At 39.2% G+C, this 18,542-nt stretch overlaps 1 protein-coding gene across 2 annotated transcripts in view; it reads left to right on the forward strand.

The window, feature by feature from the left end:
• LOC137321425 (WD repeat-containing protein 7) overlaps positions 1-18,542 on the forward strand; it is a 644,210-nt gene that overhangs the window by 74,872 nt on the left and 550,796 nt on the right. Inside the window, exon 11 of one of the 2 annotated variants that reach the window (XM_067983813.1) lies at positions 12,220-12,357. The exons of the other annotated variant lie outside the window; for it this stretch is intronic. Within the exon in view, the coding sequence (XP_067839914.1) occupies positions 12,220-12,357 (138 nt within the window). The remainder of the gene's footprint in view (positions 1-12,219; positions 12,358-18,542) is intronic. 2 annotated transcript variants of the gene reach the window in all.

Raw genomic sequence — 18,542 nt, forward strand, 5'->3', positions numbered from 1 at the left:
GTCTCGCTGTTCCTGCACCCCCTTTAAAATTGTACCATTTAGTTTATATTGCCTCTCCTCATTCTTCCTACTAAAATGTATCACTTCATACTTCTCTGTGTTAAATTTCATCTGCCATGTGTATGCCCATTTTACCTGTCTGTCTTTGTCCTCCTGAAGTCTGTTACTATCCTCCACATTGTTTACTACATTTCTGAGTTTTGTGTCATCTGCAAACTTTGAAATTATACCCTCTATACCCAAGTCCAGGTCATTAATATATATCAAAAAGAGCAGTGGTCCTAATACTGACCCCTGGGGAACACCACTATATACTTTCTTCCAGTTTGAAAAACAACCATTCACCACTACTCTCTGCTTTCTGCCCCATAGCCAATTTTGTATCCATGCTGCCCCTGTCCCTTCAATCTCTTGGGCTTTAATTTTGCTAACAAGTCTGTTATGTCCATCCATGACAAAGCAGATTGGCACTCCATTGACCACCCTAAACATTCACTCTCTTCACCACCGGCGCACCGTGGCTGCAGTGTGTACCATCCACAGGATGCACTGCAGCAACTCGCCAAGGCTTCTTCGACAACACCTCCCAAACCCGCGACCTCTACCACCTAGAAGGACAAGGGCAGCAGGCACATGGGAACAACACCACCTGCACGTTCCCCTCCAAGTCACACACCATCCTGACTTGGAAATATATTGCTGTTCCTTCATTGTCGCTGGGTCAAAATCCTGGAATTCCTTTCCTAACAGCACTGTGGGAGAACCTTCACCACACGGACTGCAGCGGTTCAAGAAGGCAGCTCATCACTACCTTCTCCAGGGCAATTAGGGATGGGCAATAAATGCCAGCCTCGCCAGCGACGCCCACATTCCATGAATGAATTTTAAAAATGTTGTACTTTATCAAATGAAAGTCCATATAAACAACATCAATCACACTACTCTTATCAACCTTCTCTGTTACTTCATCAAAGATGCCAATCAAGTTCGTCAAACACTATTTTCCTTTAACAAATCGGTGCTGACTTTCATTTATTAGCCCATACTTTTCCAAGTGCCAATTAATTTTGTCCTGGATTATTGTCTCTAAAATTTTCCCCACCACTGACATTAGGCTGACTGGCCTATAATTGCTAGGTTTATCTCTCTCCCCTTTTTTGAACATTTGCAATCCTCCAGTCCTCTGGCACTGCCCCATATCTAAGGAGGATTTGAAGATTGTGGCCAGAGCCTCTGCAATTTCTACGCTTACTTCCCTCAGTAACCTATGATGCATCCCATCTGGACCAGGTGACTTTTCTACTTTGAGAACTGCCAACCTTTTAAGTACTACCTCTTTATCTATTTTTATTCTATCCAATATCACTTCTTTTTTCCTTTTTTACTGCTACATTGGCAACATCCTTTTCTCTCGTGAAGATGGATGCAGAGTATTCATTTAGCACCTCAGCCATGTCCTCTGCCTCCACAAGATCTCCTTTTTTGTCCCTAATCGGTCCAACCCTTCCTTTAAGTACATTTTTACTATTTATATGTTTATAAAAGACTTTGGGTTTCCTTTTATGTTAGGTGCTAATTTATTCTCATACTCTCTCTTTGCCCCTCTTATTCCCTTTATTAAATCTGCTTTGTACTTCCTGTATTCAGCCTAATTCTCTACTGTATTATGAACCTTAAATTCATCATAAGCCTCCTTTTTCTGTTTCATTTTAATCTCTATATCTTTAGTCATCCAGGGAGCTCTGTCTTTGGATGCACTACCCTTGCCTCTCGTGGGAATGTGTCTACTCTGTACCCGAACCAACTCCTCTTTGAAGGCCACCCATTGCTCAATTACTGTTTTGCCTACCAATTTTTGATTCCAACCCACCTGGGCAAGATCCCTTTTTAACTCACTGAAATTAGCCCTCCTCCAGTTAAGTATTTTCACATTTGATTGTTCCTTGTCCTTTTCCATAACTATTCTAAACCTAATGATATTATGATCACTGTTCCCCAAATGCTCCCCCACTGAAACCTGCCCCACTTCACTCCCCGGAACTAGATTCAGCACTGCTTCCTTCCTCGTTTGGCTGGAAACACACTACTCCAGAAAGTTCTCCTGCACACATTTCAGGATTTCCTCCTCCTCTTTGCCCTTTACACTGTTACTGTCTCAGTCTATATTGGGATAGTTGAAGTCCCCCATTATCACATTCTTATATCTTTCTGTAATTTGCCTGCAAATTTGCTCCTCTATCTCCTTCCCATTATTTGGTGGCCTACATTATACACCAGCTGAGTATAGTTCCTCTATTGTTGCTTAATTCTAACCAAATAGATTCTGTCTATAACCCCTCAACTAAATAATCCCTTTCCTGTGATATAGTTTCTTTGATCAATATTGTCATCCCCCTCCTTTCTTTCCTTCCCTATCTTTCCTGAATGCCTTGTAGCCAGGAATATTAAGTCCCCAATCCTCCCCTTCTTTGAGCCAGGTCTCTGTTATTGCCACTATATCATAGACCCATTTGGTGACTTGAGCCTGCAGCTCACCAACCTTATTTGCCACACTACATGCATTTATGCACATGCACTCTAAACTCATCTTAGATTGCCTCGCATTTGCCCCCTGTCTGATCCCTCCTATTTTTGAACTCTTTACTCTAATGCTGTTTGTCTCTCCCAGTCCTCTGTGCACCTTGTTTCTCCTTTCTAATGTTTTAACCTGATGCCCACCCCCCCCTGCCAAATTAGTTTAAACCCTCCCCCACAGCACTAGTTAACCTCCCCGTGAGGACATTGGTCTCAGCTCTGTTGAGGTGCAACCCGTCCATCTTGAACAGATCTCTTCTGCCCCAGAACTGGTCCCAAAATGCCCCAGGAATCTGAAACCCTTCCTCCTGCACCATTTCTCCAGCCATGCATTTATCTGTCTTATCCTACTATTCTTATACTCAGCATTAGTCTAGGATTGTGTGGAATATCTGATGACTGTCCGATAGCAAGAGTATAAAACTCCTGGTGAAAGATTTCTACTGTGCGTTGGTTGTGTGGAGAAAACGTAAACAGTTTCTTAAAGAGCAAGTTTATGAATATAGCACATAGAATTTCACAACCCACCCAGAAGGTAGCCATTCAAATCTTTGTGCTGGTTCTTTGCTTGAGCAATCCAAAATGAATTCCACAGCCTTGCTTTCTTTGTCATACCTTGTATCTTTCTCTGCTTCAAATGTTTGTCCATGGAGCAAATTCCCCCACTGCCTTTTGGTGGATAAGTTACCTATCATAAGGTATATGGAGGATGAACCACATTCAAAAATGAGACAGACTGTACCAGCATTGACATTATGTACACATTCCACCAGTGAAGATGCCTATAAGTGTCAGCCTTGGCTCGGTGGTAGCATTCTCACCTCTGAGTCAGAAGGTTGTGGGTTCAAGTCTCACTCCAGAGATTTGACCACATAACCTAGGCTGACAGCTCAGCGAGGAAGTGCTGCACTGTCGGAAGTGCCGTCTTTCGTATGACAAGTTAAACCGAGGCACTGTCTGCCCTCTCAGGTGGATGTAAACGATCCAATGGCACTATTCATTGAAGAGCAAGAGGAGTTGTCCCAGTGTCCTGGCCAATATTTATCCCTCAACCAATATCACTAAAACAAATGATCTGGTCATGTAGTGCTGGGTGCAAATTGGCTGCTGCGTTTCCCTGCATTACAGCGTTATCGAAAGCACTTCATTACCTGTAAAGTGGTTTGAATCATAGAATCATAGAAAGGTTACAGCACAGAAGGAGGCCATTCGGCCCATCTTGTCCGTGCAGGCTCTATGCAAGATCACTCCCTATACCCGTAGCCCTGCAAATTTTTTCCTTTCAAGTACTTATCCAGTTCCCTTTTGAAAGCCACGATTGAATCTGCCTCCACCACTCCCTCAGGCAGTGCATGCCACTTGCTGCATAATTTTTTTTTCCCCCATGTCACCTTTGGTTCTTTTGTCAATCACCTTAAATCCATGTCCTCTGGTTCTTGATCCTCTGCCAATGGGAACAGTTTCTCTCTATCTATTCTGTCTAGACCCTTCATGATTTTAAATACCTCCATCAAATCTCCTCTCAACCTTCTCTGCTCCAAGGAGAACAACCCTAGCTTCTCCAGACTATCCACGTAACTAAAGTCCCCCATCCCTGGAAGCATTCTAGTAAATCTTTTCTGTACCCTCTCTAAGGCCTTAACATCTTTGCCCAGAATTGGACACAACACTCCAGTTGTGGTCGAGCCAGTGTTTTATAAAGGTTCATCATGACTTCCTTGCTTTTGTATTCTATGCCTCTATTTAGAAAGCCCAGGATCCCGTGTGCTTTCTTAACCGCTTTTTCAACCTGCACTGCCACCTTCAATGATTTGTGCACATATACCTCCAGATCTCTCTGTTCCTGTACCCCTTTCAGAATTGTACCCTTTAGTTTATATTGCCTCTCCACATTCTTCCTACCGAAATGTAACACTTCGCATTTTTCTGCGTTAAATTTCATCTGCCACGTGTCTGCCCGTTCCACCACCCTGTCTATATCCTCTTGAAGTCTATCACTATCCTCCTCACTGTTCACTACACTTCCAAGTTTTATGTCATCTGCAAATTTGGAAATTGTGCGCTGTACCCCAAGTAGAAGTTATTAATATATATCAAGAAAAGCAATGGTCCTAGTACCGACCCCTGGGGAACACCACTATACACCTCCCTCCAGAAAAACAACCGTTCACCACTACTCTCTGCTTCCTCTTACTTAGCCAATTCTATATCCACATTGCTACTGCCCCCTTTATTCCATGGGCTTCAATCTTGATGACAAGCCTATTATGCGGCACTTTATCAAACGCCTTTTGAAAGTCCATATAAACCACATCACCTCATCGACCCTCTCTGTTACCTCATCAAAAAACTTTTATCAAGTTAGTTAAACACGATTTGCATTTAACAAATCCATGCTGGCTTTCCCTAATCAATCCACACTTGTCCAAGTGACTGCTAATTCTGTCCCAGATTATTGTTTCTAAAAGTTTCCCCGCCACCGAGGTTAAACTGACTGGCCTATAGTTGCTGGGTTTATCCTTGCACCCTTTTTGAACAAGTGTGTAACATTTGCAATTCTCCGGTCCTCTGGCACCACCCCCATATCTAAGGATGTTTGGAAGATTATGGCCAGTAATTCCGCAATTTCCACCCTTACTTCCCTCAGCAACTTAGGATGCATGCAATCTGTATCAGGTAACTTACCTACTTTAAGTACAGCTAGCCTTTCTAGTACCTCCTCTTTATCAATTATTAGTCCATCCAGTATCTCAACTACATCTTCCTTTACTGAGACTCTGGCAGCATCTTCTTCCTTGGTAAAGACCGATGCAAAGTACTCATTTAGTAGTTCTACGATGCCCTTTGCCTCCATGAATTGATCTCCTTTTTGGTCCCTGATCAGCCCCACCCCTCCTCTTACTACCCATTTACTGTTTACATGCCTATAGAATACTTTCGAATTCCCTTTTATGTTTGCTGCCAGTCTATTCTCATACTCTCTTTTTGCCCCTCTTATTTCCTTTTTCACTTCCCTTCTGAATTTTCTATATTCAGCCTGGTTCTCACTTATGTTATCAACCTGACATCTGTCATATGCCCCTTTTTTCTGCATCATCTTACTCTCTAACTATTTTGTCATCCAGAGCTCTGGCTTTAATTGCCCTACCTTTCTCCCTCGTGGGAATGTACCTAGACTGTACCTGAACCATCTCCTCCTTTAGGGCCGGCCATTTTTCAACTCCAGTTTTGCCTGCCAATCTTTGATTCCAATTTACCCGGGCCAGATCAGTTCTCATCCCACTGAAATTGGCCCTCCTCCAATTGAGTATTTTTACTTGAGTGGTCCATGACCTTTTCCATATTCTAAACCTTATGATACTATGATCGCTGTTCCCTCAATGTTCCCCCCACTGACACTTGCTTCACTTGGCCCACCTCATTCCCCAGGTCCGGCAATGCCTCCTTCCTTGCTGGGCTGGAAACATACTGGTCAAGAAAGTTCTCCTGAACACACTTCTTTGCCCCTTATTATTACTATCCCAGTCTGTATTAGGGTAGTTGAAGTTCCCCATTATCACTACTCTAGTCAGACAAACAATAAATGAGTTGCAATTTACGGAAAAATAAACTGAACAGTGATATAAAGGAGGATTAAAGAAATAAAGAACTTGCATTTTTATAGTGCCTTTCTTGTGCTCAGGATGTTCCATAGAGCTTTACAACCAGTTAATTATTTTTAAAGTGTAGTCATTGTTGTTTTGTAGGAAAACACAGCATCCAATTTGCACGCAGCAAGGTCGCATAAATAGTGACATGAATGACCAGTTAAAATAACATTTTAATTCTATGCATATTTAAAAAAAAATGGAATTGTATTTGAGTCGAGGCATTTTTATTCAAATCCAAGTTAACTTATTTTTTTATGTACACTTTTCATTTTTCATTAAGGTTATTATGAATTAAATTTTCCATTCGATACAGTAAAGGGGATCTTGCCAAACTGAGAGAAACTGAATTATATTTTCTTGGGCTAGTGCTCTTTATAAGGACCAAGGTCTAAGCAAATGGAAAATGGCTGCTGAGGTGTGAAGTGACAATTCTGCATTGCTGTTGGTATATGATCTGTGAAGTGTTCATTGGCTGGGAAAGGTCTGGAGTAAAGATATTACTGGTAAATAATCTACTGGGGAAAGTAGTATTTCATATAGTGTTTCATTGGTGATCCATTTTAATAGCAGCAATATTTCAACTTTAATTGCACAAATTGGAGCAGAGTGTAGCTTTCTTCGGTAGACAATGCCTTTACTGCAGTCCTACCAGTTAACCAGTAGAGGATGCTGTAGTATCAGTAGGTACTGTATATTTTATTTCAGAATTACAGCATTTGCAGTTTTTCCCCCTTTTTTAAATTTAATATTGGTTTCAAAGTATGTTGTTTATAACTCTAAACTTGGGTTATTGAAAAACAGTACAGACAGTAAGATTTTAGTCATATCCCCAAACAGTACTGAGTGTGAACATTTGAATAGAAGTAGCAAAGAACACATCTTGTTGTGGCATCTTTTGTTTAATTGGCTTGAAAATTTCAACGGTCCAGATATTCCCTTAGTATTAAGGAACTGTGTGCTCTCATTTATACCTCAATTCATTTTAATGGCACATTTTTTTTTAGGTATGTTGAATTGAAATGACGAACAGCTTCTTCAAAACCAAATAATTCTGCCCTTCTTCAGGTCAGCTGAGACATGGCAGGTTTACTGTTGTGTCTGTCACTGTATTACCATGGAAATGCTAAAATATTGGGAATGTACAACTACAGTCAGCTCAGCCAGATCACATGCAAAAAGAGGACCATGATGTGATAGCGGGAGTGCTATGTTTGTAATTAAATATACAGTTCCTTTTTGAAGTGTTAGAATATATAGTTGATTTTTTTTTGCTACTTCCATATGCAATTAAATAAAACCCAATATCATTGCAGTCCAAATCCAAGTTTAAATCGTGGGATCTTGCAGTCTCTTGCTGTCCTTCATGACATTTGTTGAAAATGGAATAAAGCTGTCTTTCTTACCCCAGGTGCAAATTTCAACTGATTAATTTGTGGAACTCTTAGACTGGAATGTTTTAAGGATGTAATGCAACTCCAGGATCAAAGTGACATTGGATAAGTCTGCTGTAGCTTTGCTCTCAGTTTATGCTGTGTTAAGCATCTGAGCTATTATCTCATAATGCACTCCAGCTCACGTGTTCTATTGGATGCTGCAGTAGGGTAACTTTCGGGTCTTTTTTGTGAATGAATTAAAATAGGCTTTTGTCATCCATAGCGTTTTTGTGACCTGCTGTAAGCACTATATGAATTAGGCAGACAAGTTCCTGATCTTGGAGTAGTAATTTCTCAATTGTTCTCTTGTATGTAATTATTCTCTTGTCTGTGACAGAAAACAAATTAATGGCCGGTGCCTACAATAACAGCTACTGGTGGTAGAAATGCCGATTATAAATAGATAAAAACTCCAACATGAAGATGAGACTTGATAGCTCAGTTGCTAAATATATTGAGAGTGTGGAATTGAGTCTTATGGGCCAGGTAGGTTATAGTTTGCACCATATGCTGAGCTGAGTTAACTAATATTAGCAAGGGCATTACAATGGGTCTCAGCAATCCTGGGTTAGTGTGGGAGTAGGGATGAGGGAAATCAGTCATGGTTCCTACAACTGATCATGATCCAGTTACCCCTACCGAAAAGTGTGTGTGTCGATTCTAGGTGAGGATGGGATTGCGCTTGGCCGTGCTGCATCCTATGATTGAGAAATCTGCGACCCTTGCTGCCCAGGCTCATACATGAAGAATGGTCACTTGGATGAGATCCTGAAGGCAGGGATGCTTGAGCAGCAACTGTTGTGGTATAATTGAAATGTGGAAGTCACAGTATCGTATTGAGTCACAAATCCAACGCTTTTCTGATTGTATCACCCCAAACAAGACCTACAAAAGGTGTTAATCTGATGCAGTAATATGTTGACACTAGCTTGACACTTGGAGAGCTGACACAAGGCTCCAGATTCAAATGGATGTTACTATGATATAACATCATTGGTGCTGGCATCTGCTGACTGGTGCAAGTCTGACTCAGACCTGCAGATAATGTGCTAAAAGACTGTAAGCGATACGGAGCTAGGTTAAACTGACACGGCACATTACTAAATGGCATTCTGACTTCCTCTGACACTCAGGACACCAATTGCACATGCATGCAAGCAACAGAAATCTTAGCAATTTCATTAAAAATTGTAGTGATCAATACAACCTTGATTGAGACAAAGCTATTCAATGTGACAGCAGGTTAGGTAAAACTTGTAGTTTATGGAATTATCTGAACCCCTCAATTAAATATAAACAAGTGTTAATTCATAGCGTTCATTCCCCTGGCTCAGAAGGCTTTTGGTTCAAGCCCCACACCAGGACTGAAGTACATGAGCCAGCTGATAGTCCACTGTAATACTGACGGAGTGCTGCATTGTCTGAGCTGCCACCTTTTGGATAAAATCAGGATCCTGTCTACCTGTTTCGGTGGACTTCAAAAATTCCATAGCAATATTTGGAGAAGAGCAGCAATTTTTTTTCTCAACAAATACTACAAATTAATTGGTCATTTAGCTCGTTATTTGTGCGACAGTAGCATACATAAGTTATTACAGGAAAAGTAAGAAAAAAGCAATTCAAATTTTAAATTTGACGTTTTTAAAATCTCCCCTAAAAATTCAAAATCTGAAGGAATGAGACTCCACATTTGTAATAGTTAATTTTCAGTGCCAGAGAGGTTGATTGGCAATAATTAACAATTATGATGTTGTTAAAAGGGTACTTAAGCTACTAATTACTAGCCCTAAATATTTGCAGCATCTTTAGTTTGTATGTACCATGCAAATACAGCAACTTCAAGACATTCAATGCATGTCAATGGTGAGGCAGACAGCAAAATGCTGTTTTCGTGAAGCAAACGGTGGAATGGTGCAACTTGGACAGCGACTTTTGGATATTGGCATTTAACCGCACATCTGCTCCTCGCCTGAAGTTGCTGTACCATTAGCCTCACCGTTATTTTGACAGCAAATTCTGGCCCAATATTCTTTCCATGATTAGGTGACAACAACTACACATAGTACTATAGATAGGGTCTAGCCAATGCCTCGTACAACATCAATGCAATCTATATTTAATTTGTATTCTACCCCTCTGCGAATACAATTTTGTAGCTTAGTCGCATATTTTCTTTCTCTTTAAGATATTTTGCTTGCTCATGATGTTTTGGTGAGGTCAGAGGGGAAGAGAGGAAGGGGAAGAAACAAGATTGGAGAAGTTGCTGAGTCTGATAGTGATAGGAACTGAATTAGCATATGAAATTAGTGTCAGCCTTGGCTCAGTGGTAGCACTCACACCTGAGTCAAAAGATTGTGGGTTCAAGCCCTACTCCAGAGAGTTGAACACATAATCTTGGCTGTCACTTCAGTGCAGTACCGAGGGAATGCTGAATTGTTGGAAGTGCTGTCTTTTGGATGAGAAGTTAAAACGAGGCCCATATGCCTTTTCAGATGGCTGTAAAAGATTCCATTGCCCTTTTTGAAGAAGATATGATGGGCAACATTTATCTCTCAACCAGCATCAAAAAACAGGTGATCTAGTCATTTATCTCTTTGCTATTCGTGGGACCTTGCTGTGCTCAAACTGGCTACCGGGTATCTTACATTCCAACAGTGATCATATTTCAGCAAGTACTTCATCGGCTGTAAGGCGGTTTTGGGGATCCTGAGATTGTGAAAGGTGCTATATAAATTCAAGTTGTATTCTTTACTTTCCTTCCTTCTGATACTCTTTCCTTCCTTCACTCCTTTGTTTCCATTTTCAATTACTATCTCTTAATTTAGTTGTGTGGTACAATTGGGCTCAGTAACAACTTTCAGCCATTAATCTGTCCCTCCCTCCTCCCCCAGTGGACATCATCCAGTATTCATGAAATAAATATCTTTAAAATGTACAAGTTTAACGTAATGCAACTGGTGAGCTGTTTACAGTTCTCCAGCAATCATCTTAATTCATCCTTTCATAAAATGACGCTGTCGTTTTCCTGATTTGGTCATTGCTTATATATAAGTATAGAATAACAGCAATTATATACTTGGCATTTTCAAGAAATATGATCCCCAGAGTCAAGGTTTTTGTAAAATATTAAAAATATGTTGTGAACTTGTTCCGGGAAGAACTGTCTTGTTTTCAGGATTTTTTTTCCCAGAACATGAACCATAACAGCATATCTCTTTCACTTATTGCGAGTGAAGTATTCCAGTTTAGGATCTTCATGTAATTTAAAACTGACTGTGTGATTGCTGCCTTTCGTTTTTCAAATACAGAGATTGCGTACAGGAGTCATTCTCTGAAACGGGGACAAGGAGAATTATTTCCTAGAATCTAGGGTGAATCCAGAAAAGTGAAAATGAAACCTCATAATATACCCATCAAAACACTGACTCTTTCAGCTGGTATTAGTTTTGTGATGTAATTTTAATGTTGAATACGGTGCAGATGACCATCACTGCACTGCTTTCAATTTTCTTTAATTAGATAACAGATACCTCCTAAGTGAATTGGAAGGCAGTAATCCAGTTGAGCGATTTGGATGTCATGTAGTGCAAGAGCAAAGCTTGAGCAGTTTATTTTTAGCATCTGAACTCTGAAATTGGATTACAATCTTAAATAAACTGAGAGGTATAGTGCAGTGAATTTTCTTTTTTCATACCATTGTGCTATTGTCTTTCTGATGACATACAGTGGATGACATAAAGTAAATGATTTAATTATTTGGAGCCTGAAGGTATATTGAATCTGACATTGAACCTGCAATACTACAGCTGGTTATTTTTTTTTAAATTGGCAGGAAAATTCTCTTTCTTGTGTATGTTTGATTGCTCAAAGAAGACTAAAGCAGAATGTTTACAGTCAAGCTTGGATATCACAGGCCAATAAAATGCCTGCTTTTGGTATTAAATGTTACTGGCCAGTAGTTTGATTCTCCCACCAGTGTTTAGCATTGAAAATGCTTTAACAGGGAGGTTAATGAATGGGCAAATTCATTATCTGAATGAATTGATGTGTAATGGAGATTGGTCAAAGGACATGTCTCTGTATCCTAAATTATATGTGTGCATGAAGAAAAACTTAATTTTAAATTGCATATTTTGAAATTAATTACTTTTGTAACTCCATATTTAATCCTTTCAAAATGAAAATTCTATTGCAGCCTTTGATGTGAGCACGTGGATCTTAGTATATAATTTTTTGCTGCCATTGTTTTATATTGTTGTATTAATTTGCAAAATGTGTTATATCACAGAATTACTTGTATGATCTACTAAATAAGCTAAACGTTTAACATATATTTTATTTTAGTGCAGAAGACTACAATAATTATTAAGTGGTTCATTTGGCTTTGTAGAGATTTTAAAATTTGTTTTACTGTTTTACTGTTAATCTGTTTACACATTTCTTATTTATCTAGATATTTGTTAATACCATTATTGTTATATATGATTTGAACATTAATTGTTTTCATTTTTTTTTCTTTTGCTCTGTCCCTCTTCCTCTACTATTATTTACCCTTTTGGCAGAGTGTCCAGCATGTAGAGTATGGGTATGTGGGGGAGGCAGTTGTCCACGTTCCTCATGAGCATTACCCCGACCCTGTAAAGGCCTGGGAGCTCTACACACCTCAGCTACTATCTTGCGCTCGGCCTTTCGAGGCTCCAGTAAGAATCATCAACCATTCTCTCCCTCTGTATTTGTGTGTCTCTGTCTAGCCATGTGGTATTTGGTGACTAAAATAACAATAGTTAATCTTAACATAGACTGGTTAATTTCATCATTTTTGACACAAAGTGGTATGTAGTAAGATAATCTAGCATGCTGAAAATTTAAAGCAAGTTATTTTCAAATGTACGTTGCAACTTCTGATCAATTCATTTCTGATTTTTCTTTCAAGGTGATGTAAAAATGTACTGGGAATTGGAAAATAATGTTTTTATTACTATATATCAGTTTACCCAGTAGGTGATTTGATAGTCTCATTATGTGTGATGATTTTTCACACTCCACTGTGTGTTACTGTTGAATTGAGGTGCTTCCCCCTTTCTGACTATTACCATGAAACTTATATTCGGATGGTTAATAATGGCACGTGTGATTTGCTGTAGTTAATTGGAGAATCACAAAGTTAAGAAGCTGGTGAATTTGACAACATACCTTTGGTCCATAGTCAAGTAGCTAAATATACTGGTTTCTTGAGTTTCCAGTTTAAAGTAACAACTTATGGAGTTCCAAACAGCTCTGTGAACTTCATCCCCAGTAGAGAGTTTTCACAATCATGGCCAGTTGTGTCTGGAGGCAAGCAATGAGCATGGTATAATTTATGTTATAATGCCCTCTGTGCTTTGTAGTAATTGCCATTAAAATAAAAAAAATGTTTAAAACCAAAGCACAAGTCTGTTTCATAAACAGCGTGCACAGTGGAGAAACTGATTTTCCCTTTTATGGGGCAGACTCTTTGGTAACATTGTTATCAGTAAGTTACCAGATCATAATCTCTCAATTAGCTACTCACTGTTCCCAGTTGTATGTATCCAATCTAAAAACTGTGAGCCTACTTTATTTTCTGCAAGCTGGAAACTTTTCATACAACTCACATGATTTATTTTATGATTGCCACTTTTCTAATGGTCAACCAGTGAACAAGTTATTTCCCTATGTTTAGAGGATATTAAAACACACACAAAGGTATGATTAGTGAAATTTAAAAAATGTTTTCCAGGCCCATATCTGGTGGCAAATTTATACATAAAATAAAATTTAAAGTGCAGTTTCTTTTTAGTGGTACAATGACTGTAGCAGTTCAAGAAGGCGGCCATCGCCACCTTCACAGGGCAACTAGGGATGGGCAATAATTGCAGCCTTAGCAGGGTCGCCCAGATCCCGAGAATCCCTTTATCATTCTGAAGAATGCTACTTTACAATTAACATTTTTGTTGACTGAGTTTTTGAGTCAGGTAGTGAGAGACTCAAATTCATTACTTGGTTTGTTGCTGTACCCTGTGGCTGGTGGGAGTATCATAGAAATTATAGTACACAAGAAGGCAATTTGGGCTTTCTTGCCTTTACTGAACTTGGGCACCTCTTAGGAGATGATTTTTTACACGGTCCATTTTTCTACTTTCTCCTCAAATAAATCCAATTTCCTGCTTTTCCCCCATAGCCATTTGTATTATTTAAGTAATTATCCAATGATTTTCTGGATGTTGTAATTATTTAACATCGATCACTGTGGTGAAGCGTTCCACATTCTGATAAGTCTATGCAAAAAATGTTCGTTCTAATTTCCTCCTTTATGTGTCTAGTGTAACCTTAAGATCATAGTCTCATATCTTGCATTTCCATACTAGTAGAATTAATCCATGTTTATTTTGTCTATTCCTTTGGAAAAATCAGAAATGAATTTACAGTAGTCTCAGTGTAATTTACAAATTCTTACGATATAGTTAATACATTACATTTTCCAAGTGAAGATTCATACCTTTTGTGTGTCTTGATATGTTTTAATAATGGTATATGTCTTGTAAGGCTGTACTAACCAGTTATCACTGAATCTGATACTCTATTGATTGAAATATTTGGCAAAATATTTGGATGCTGTTCTACCCTAAAAGTAAAACTTAAATACATGTCCCAGTAGTGCAATTTCTACACAGATGTTAATGTTGTGTTGAATAAACTTCTTTTTGTTCAGATCAAGTTTCTTTGTTGAAGTGTTTGCTCATGTTTAAGACTAAAAATACATCTTGTTCTGTAAATGCAAAATAACAGTTGTCGGTCTTCTAACCTGGCCTGGAAGTTATTATCTTTTATTTGTTCTCGGGATCTGGGCGACCCTGCTAAGGCTGCATTTATTGCCCATCCCTAGTTGCCCTGCGAAGGTGGCGGTGGCCGCCTTCTTGAACTGCTGCAGTCATTGTGATGGTGGTTCTCCCACAATGGTGTTAAGGAGGGAATTTCAGGATATTGAACAAGTAACAATGAAGGAATGGTGGTGTATGTCCAAGTCAGGATGGTGTGTGGTTTAGAGGGGAACTTGAGGGTGTTGCAACTACATTGCTGCTCTTAGTTTTCTTGGTGGTAGAGGTTGCAGGGGAATGTGTTGCTGTCCAAGTAACCTTGATGTGTTGCTGCACTGCAGCCTGTAGATTATATCTACTATAGACACAGTGCGCCGGAGATGGAGGGGATAGATATTGAGTTCAGTGACAGGACGTTAATCAAGTGGACTACTCTGTCTTGAATGGTGTCGAGCTTTTTGGATGTTGTTGCAACTTCCCTATTCAGGTGAGTGGTGAGTATTTCATCACACTTCTGATGTGAGCTTTGTAAATGGAGGAAAGGCTTTGTTTAGCCAGGAGGTGAACCATTCATCAGAGTACCCAGCCTATGACTTGCTCTTGTAGCCATTGTAAACAATTTTACAACACCAAGTTATAGTCCAGCAATTTTATTTTAAATTCACAAGCTTTCGGAGGCTAACATTTACCTGAGGAAGGAGGAAGCCTCCGAAAGCTTGTGAATTTAAAATAAAATTGCTGGACTATAACTTGGTGTTGTAAAATTGTTTACAATTGTCAACCCCAGTCCATCACCGGCATCTCCACATCTTGTAGCCATGGTATTGATATGAATGAACTAGTTCAGCTTCCAGTCTACAGTAACCCCCAAGATGTTGATTGTGGGAGAGTTGTGATGTTGGTGCTGTTGTAAGGTCAGAGGGAGATGGCTAGGCTGTGTCTTGTTCAAGATGGTCATTACCCGGCACCTATGTGTTACCTACCACTTATCAGCCCAAGCTTTGATGTTATCCAGGCCCTGTTGTAGACAGGCATGGGCTGCTTCATTATCTGAGGAGTTCTGAAGGGAACAGAACACTTTGGAATAGTCAGTGAACAGCACAGCCCCACTCCAGACTGTATGAAAATGTGTACAATATCATGCTGCTTCTGTTGGTACATATCACTTTGATCAGTTGATAGATTTGAATTTCTGTTGACTAAAATTGTAACTGATTGGTGCAGCCCCAAAATGCATGGATTTTCACAGTCCTTTTTGTTAGTAGTTACTGTTTCTCCATATTGATTCTGCATAACCCTTTACTTGTGCTTGCTGTGTGATGCACTAAACAGATTTTTTTAATGCATGAAGCCATATTTGTGTTTTTTTAAATGTGCATGAAGATGTATGCTTGATGTGAGAAATTCTTATAGAATCTTTCACTACTTACTAACATTTCTGAATGGAAATACAGAACAGGACAACAATTCTTGTCTCAAGTCCCAGATACTATCTGTCACAACTGCACTTGGAGGCACAGTCATCAGCTAAAAGAAATAAAATCCTTATGTGCATAGATTGATGGAAATCTGTGTTTAAGTAATTGTAGTAATCGTGTGATGGTTTGACAGTTGATCTATACATTCAAAATTCATACCTCCAGAGTATTTGATGTCAAGTTACAGTGATATGCTAATACATTACAGTGTGGAAAGCCCTCAATGATCAGACTGTTTCCTTTTTCCCTCTTCCTTCTCCCATTGTAGTGATGATTATAAACAGTTATTCTGCTAATTACAACATGTCAACAGAAAACATGATAAGATTATGAAGTGTTTTCCTTGGATGGAGGCTAAATTTATGATTTTGTAGTCAAAACAAAATGCCTGGTTTGGCCTCCCAAATTCAAGCAATATAATATAGGTTGAAAAATATTGCATATGATTATTAATTGTACAACACAGATGAAACTCAAAGATTTAAAATGGTCTATTCTGGCTAAAATAGGCTAATTAGCAAGGAGGAACCACTGCATTGATCCAAAAAACATGGTTTTTGTAAGTTTTCGTTTGTCCTTCATTTCACTTTTTATCGGTATGCTGCTGCACTTCATCTTGCATTGCTTGCTTGCTCTGCTTGAGGGAAGGAAACAAATAGAATTTTCTAGAAGAGAAAGGCTGGGGGTTCCAGATTGTGTATTTACAGATTTAAAGAAAACAGGAAACTAATGGAAAGGGGAATTTAAGTGCCATCTTTTACTTCAGTGTAAAATTGCTGATCTATATAAAATTTCCAACTGTGAAGTGCTTAAAGTAGATTCATGAGAGCTGCACTGTTTCATAGGGAAACCAGTAATAGTAGACAGCGTACAGAGAATTTTGTCATAGTGTGGTAGGAATTCTGTAAATTCAGTTAGCAGCAGTGCTATCATTAGATTTTCAATACTGCGTATTGGGTAGAGGATTGTGGTTGCCATGGAATTAAGTTGGTATAGGTGGGTTAGCAGAAAAAACAGAATTGTAACAATTTTATGATTGTATATATGGGTCATTGCATTCCAGATTATAACAACTCGCTGTGTAAAAAAATGTTTCCTCATATCTCCTCTGGTTCTTTTATCAATCACCTTAAATCTGTGTCCTCTGGTTACCTGCCCTTCTGCCACTGGAAACAGTTTCTCCTTGTTTACTCTATCAAAACCATTCATGATTTTGAACACCTCTATGAAATCTCCTCTTAACTGCCTCTGCTGTAAGGAGAATAACCCCAGCATCTCCAGTCTCTCCACATAATTGACATCCCTCATCCCTAGTACCATTCTAGTAAATCTCTTCTGTACCCTCTCTAAGGCTTTGACATCCTTCCTAAAGTGTGGTGCCCAGAATTGAACACAGTACTCCAGCTGAGGCCTAACCAGTGTTTTATAAAGGTTTAGCATAACTTCCTTACTTTTGTACTCTATGCCTCTATTAATAAAGCCCAGGATCCCATCTGCTTTTTAAACAACCTTCTCAACTTGTCCTGCCACCTTCAAAGTCTCTCTGTTCCTGCACCCGTTTTAAAATTGTGCCATTTAGTTTATATTGCCTTGCCTCATTTTTCCTACCAAATGATATCATTGCACTCTTTGCGTTAAATTTCATCTGCCACGTGACTACCCATTTCAACAGTCTGTATGTCCTCCTGAAGTCTGTTACTATCCTTCTCGTTATTTACTATATTTCCGAGTTTTATGTCATCACAAACTTTGAAATTACATCCTGTATACCCAAGACCAGGTCATTATTATAGATCAAAAAGAGCAGTAATTCTAACGCCGACCCCTGGGGAACATGACTGTATACATCCTCCAGTCTGAAAAACAACTATTCACCTCTACTCTCTGCTTTCAGTCCCTTAGCCAATTTTGTATCCTTTTACTCCCATGGGCTTTAATTTTGCTAACAAGTCTATTATGTTTGTACTTTATCAAATGAAAGTCCATATACACAACATCAATTGCACTATCCTCATCAACCCTCTCCATTACTTCATCAAAGAACTCAATCAAGTTAGTCAAACATGACTTTCCTTTGACAAATCCATGCTTGACTTTCATTTATTAGTCCATACTTTTCCAATTGCCAATTAATTTTGTCCCAGATTATTGTCTCTAAAAGTTTCCCCACCACTGACGTCAGGCTGACTGGCCTGTAATTGCCGAATTTATCCCTCTCCCCTTTTTTTGAACAGTGCTGTAACATTTGCAGTCCTCCGGCACCACCCCCGTATCTAAGGATTTGAAGATTGTGGCCAGAGCCTCTGCAATTTCTACCCTTACTTCCCTCAGTAACCTGTGATGCATCCCATCTGGACCAGGTGACTGTTCTACTTTGAGTACTGTCAACCTTTTAAGTACCTCCTCTTTATCTATTTTTATCCCATCCAATATCGCTACTATTTCCTCCTTTACTGCTACATTGGCAGCATCCTCTTCTAGATATTATCTTCTATACAAATAATTCTAATATTTTTAAGCTATGGTCCTATTATTTGTGAACCTTCGACCCTAAGTATATCATTTGCAGTG

The sequence above is a fragment of the Heptranchias perlo genome, chromosome 1, assembly GCF_035084215.1.
Source record: "Heptranchias perlo isolate sHepPer1 chromosome 1, sHepPer1.hap1, whole genome shotgun sequence".
Taxonomy (NCBI): domain Eukaryota; kingdom Metazoa; phylum Chordata; class Chondrichthyes; order Hexanchiformes; family Hexanchidae; genus Heptranchias; species Heptranchias perlo.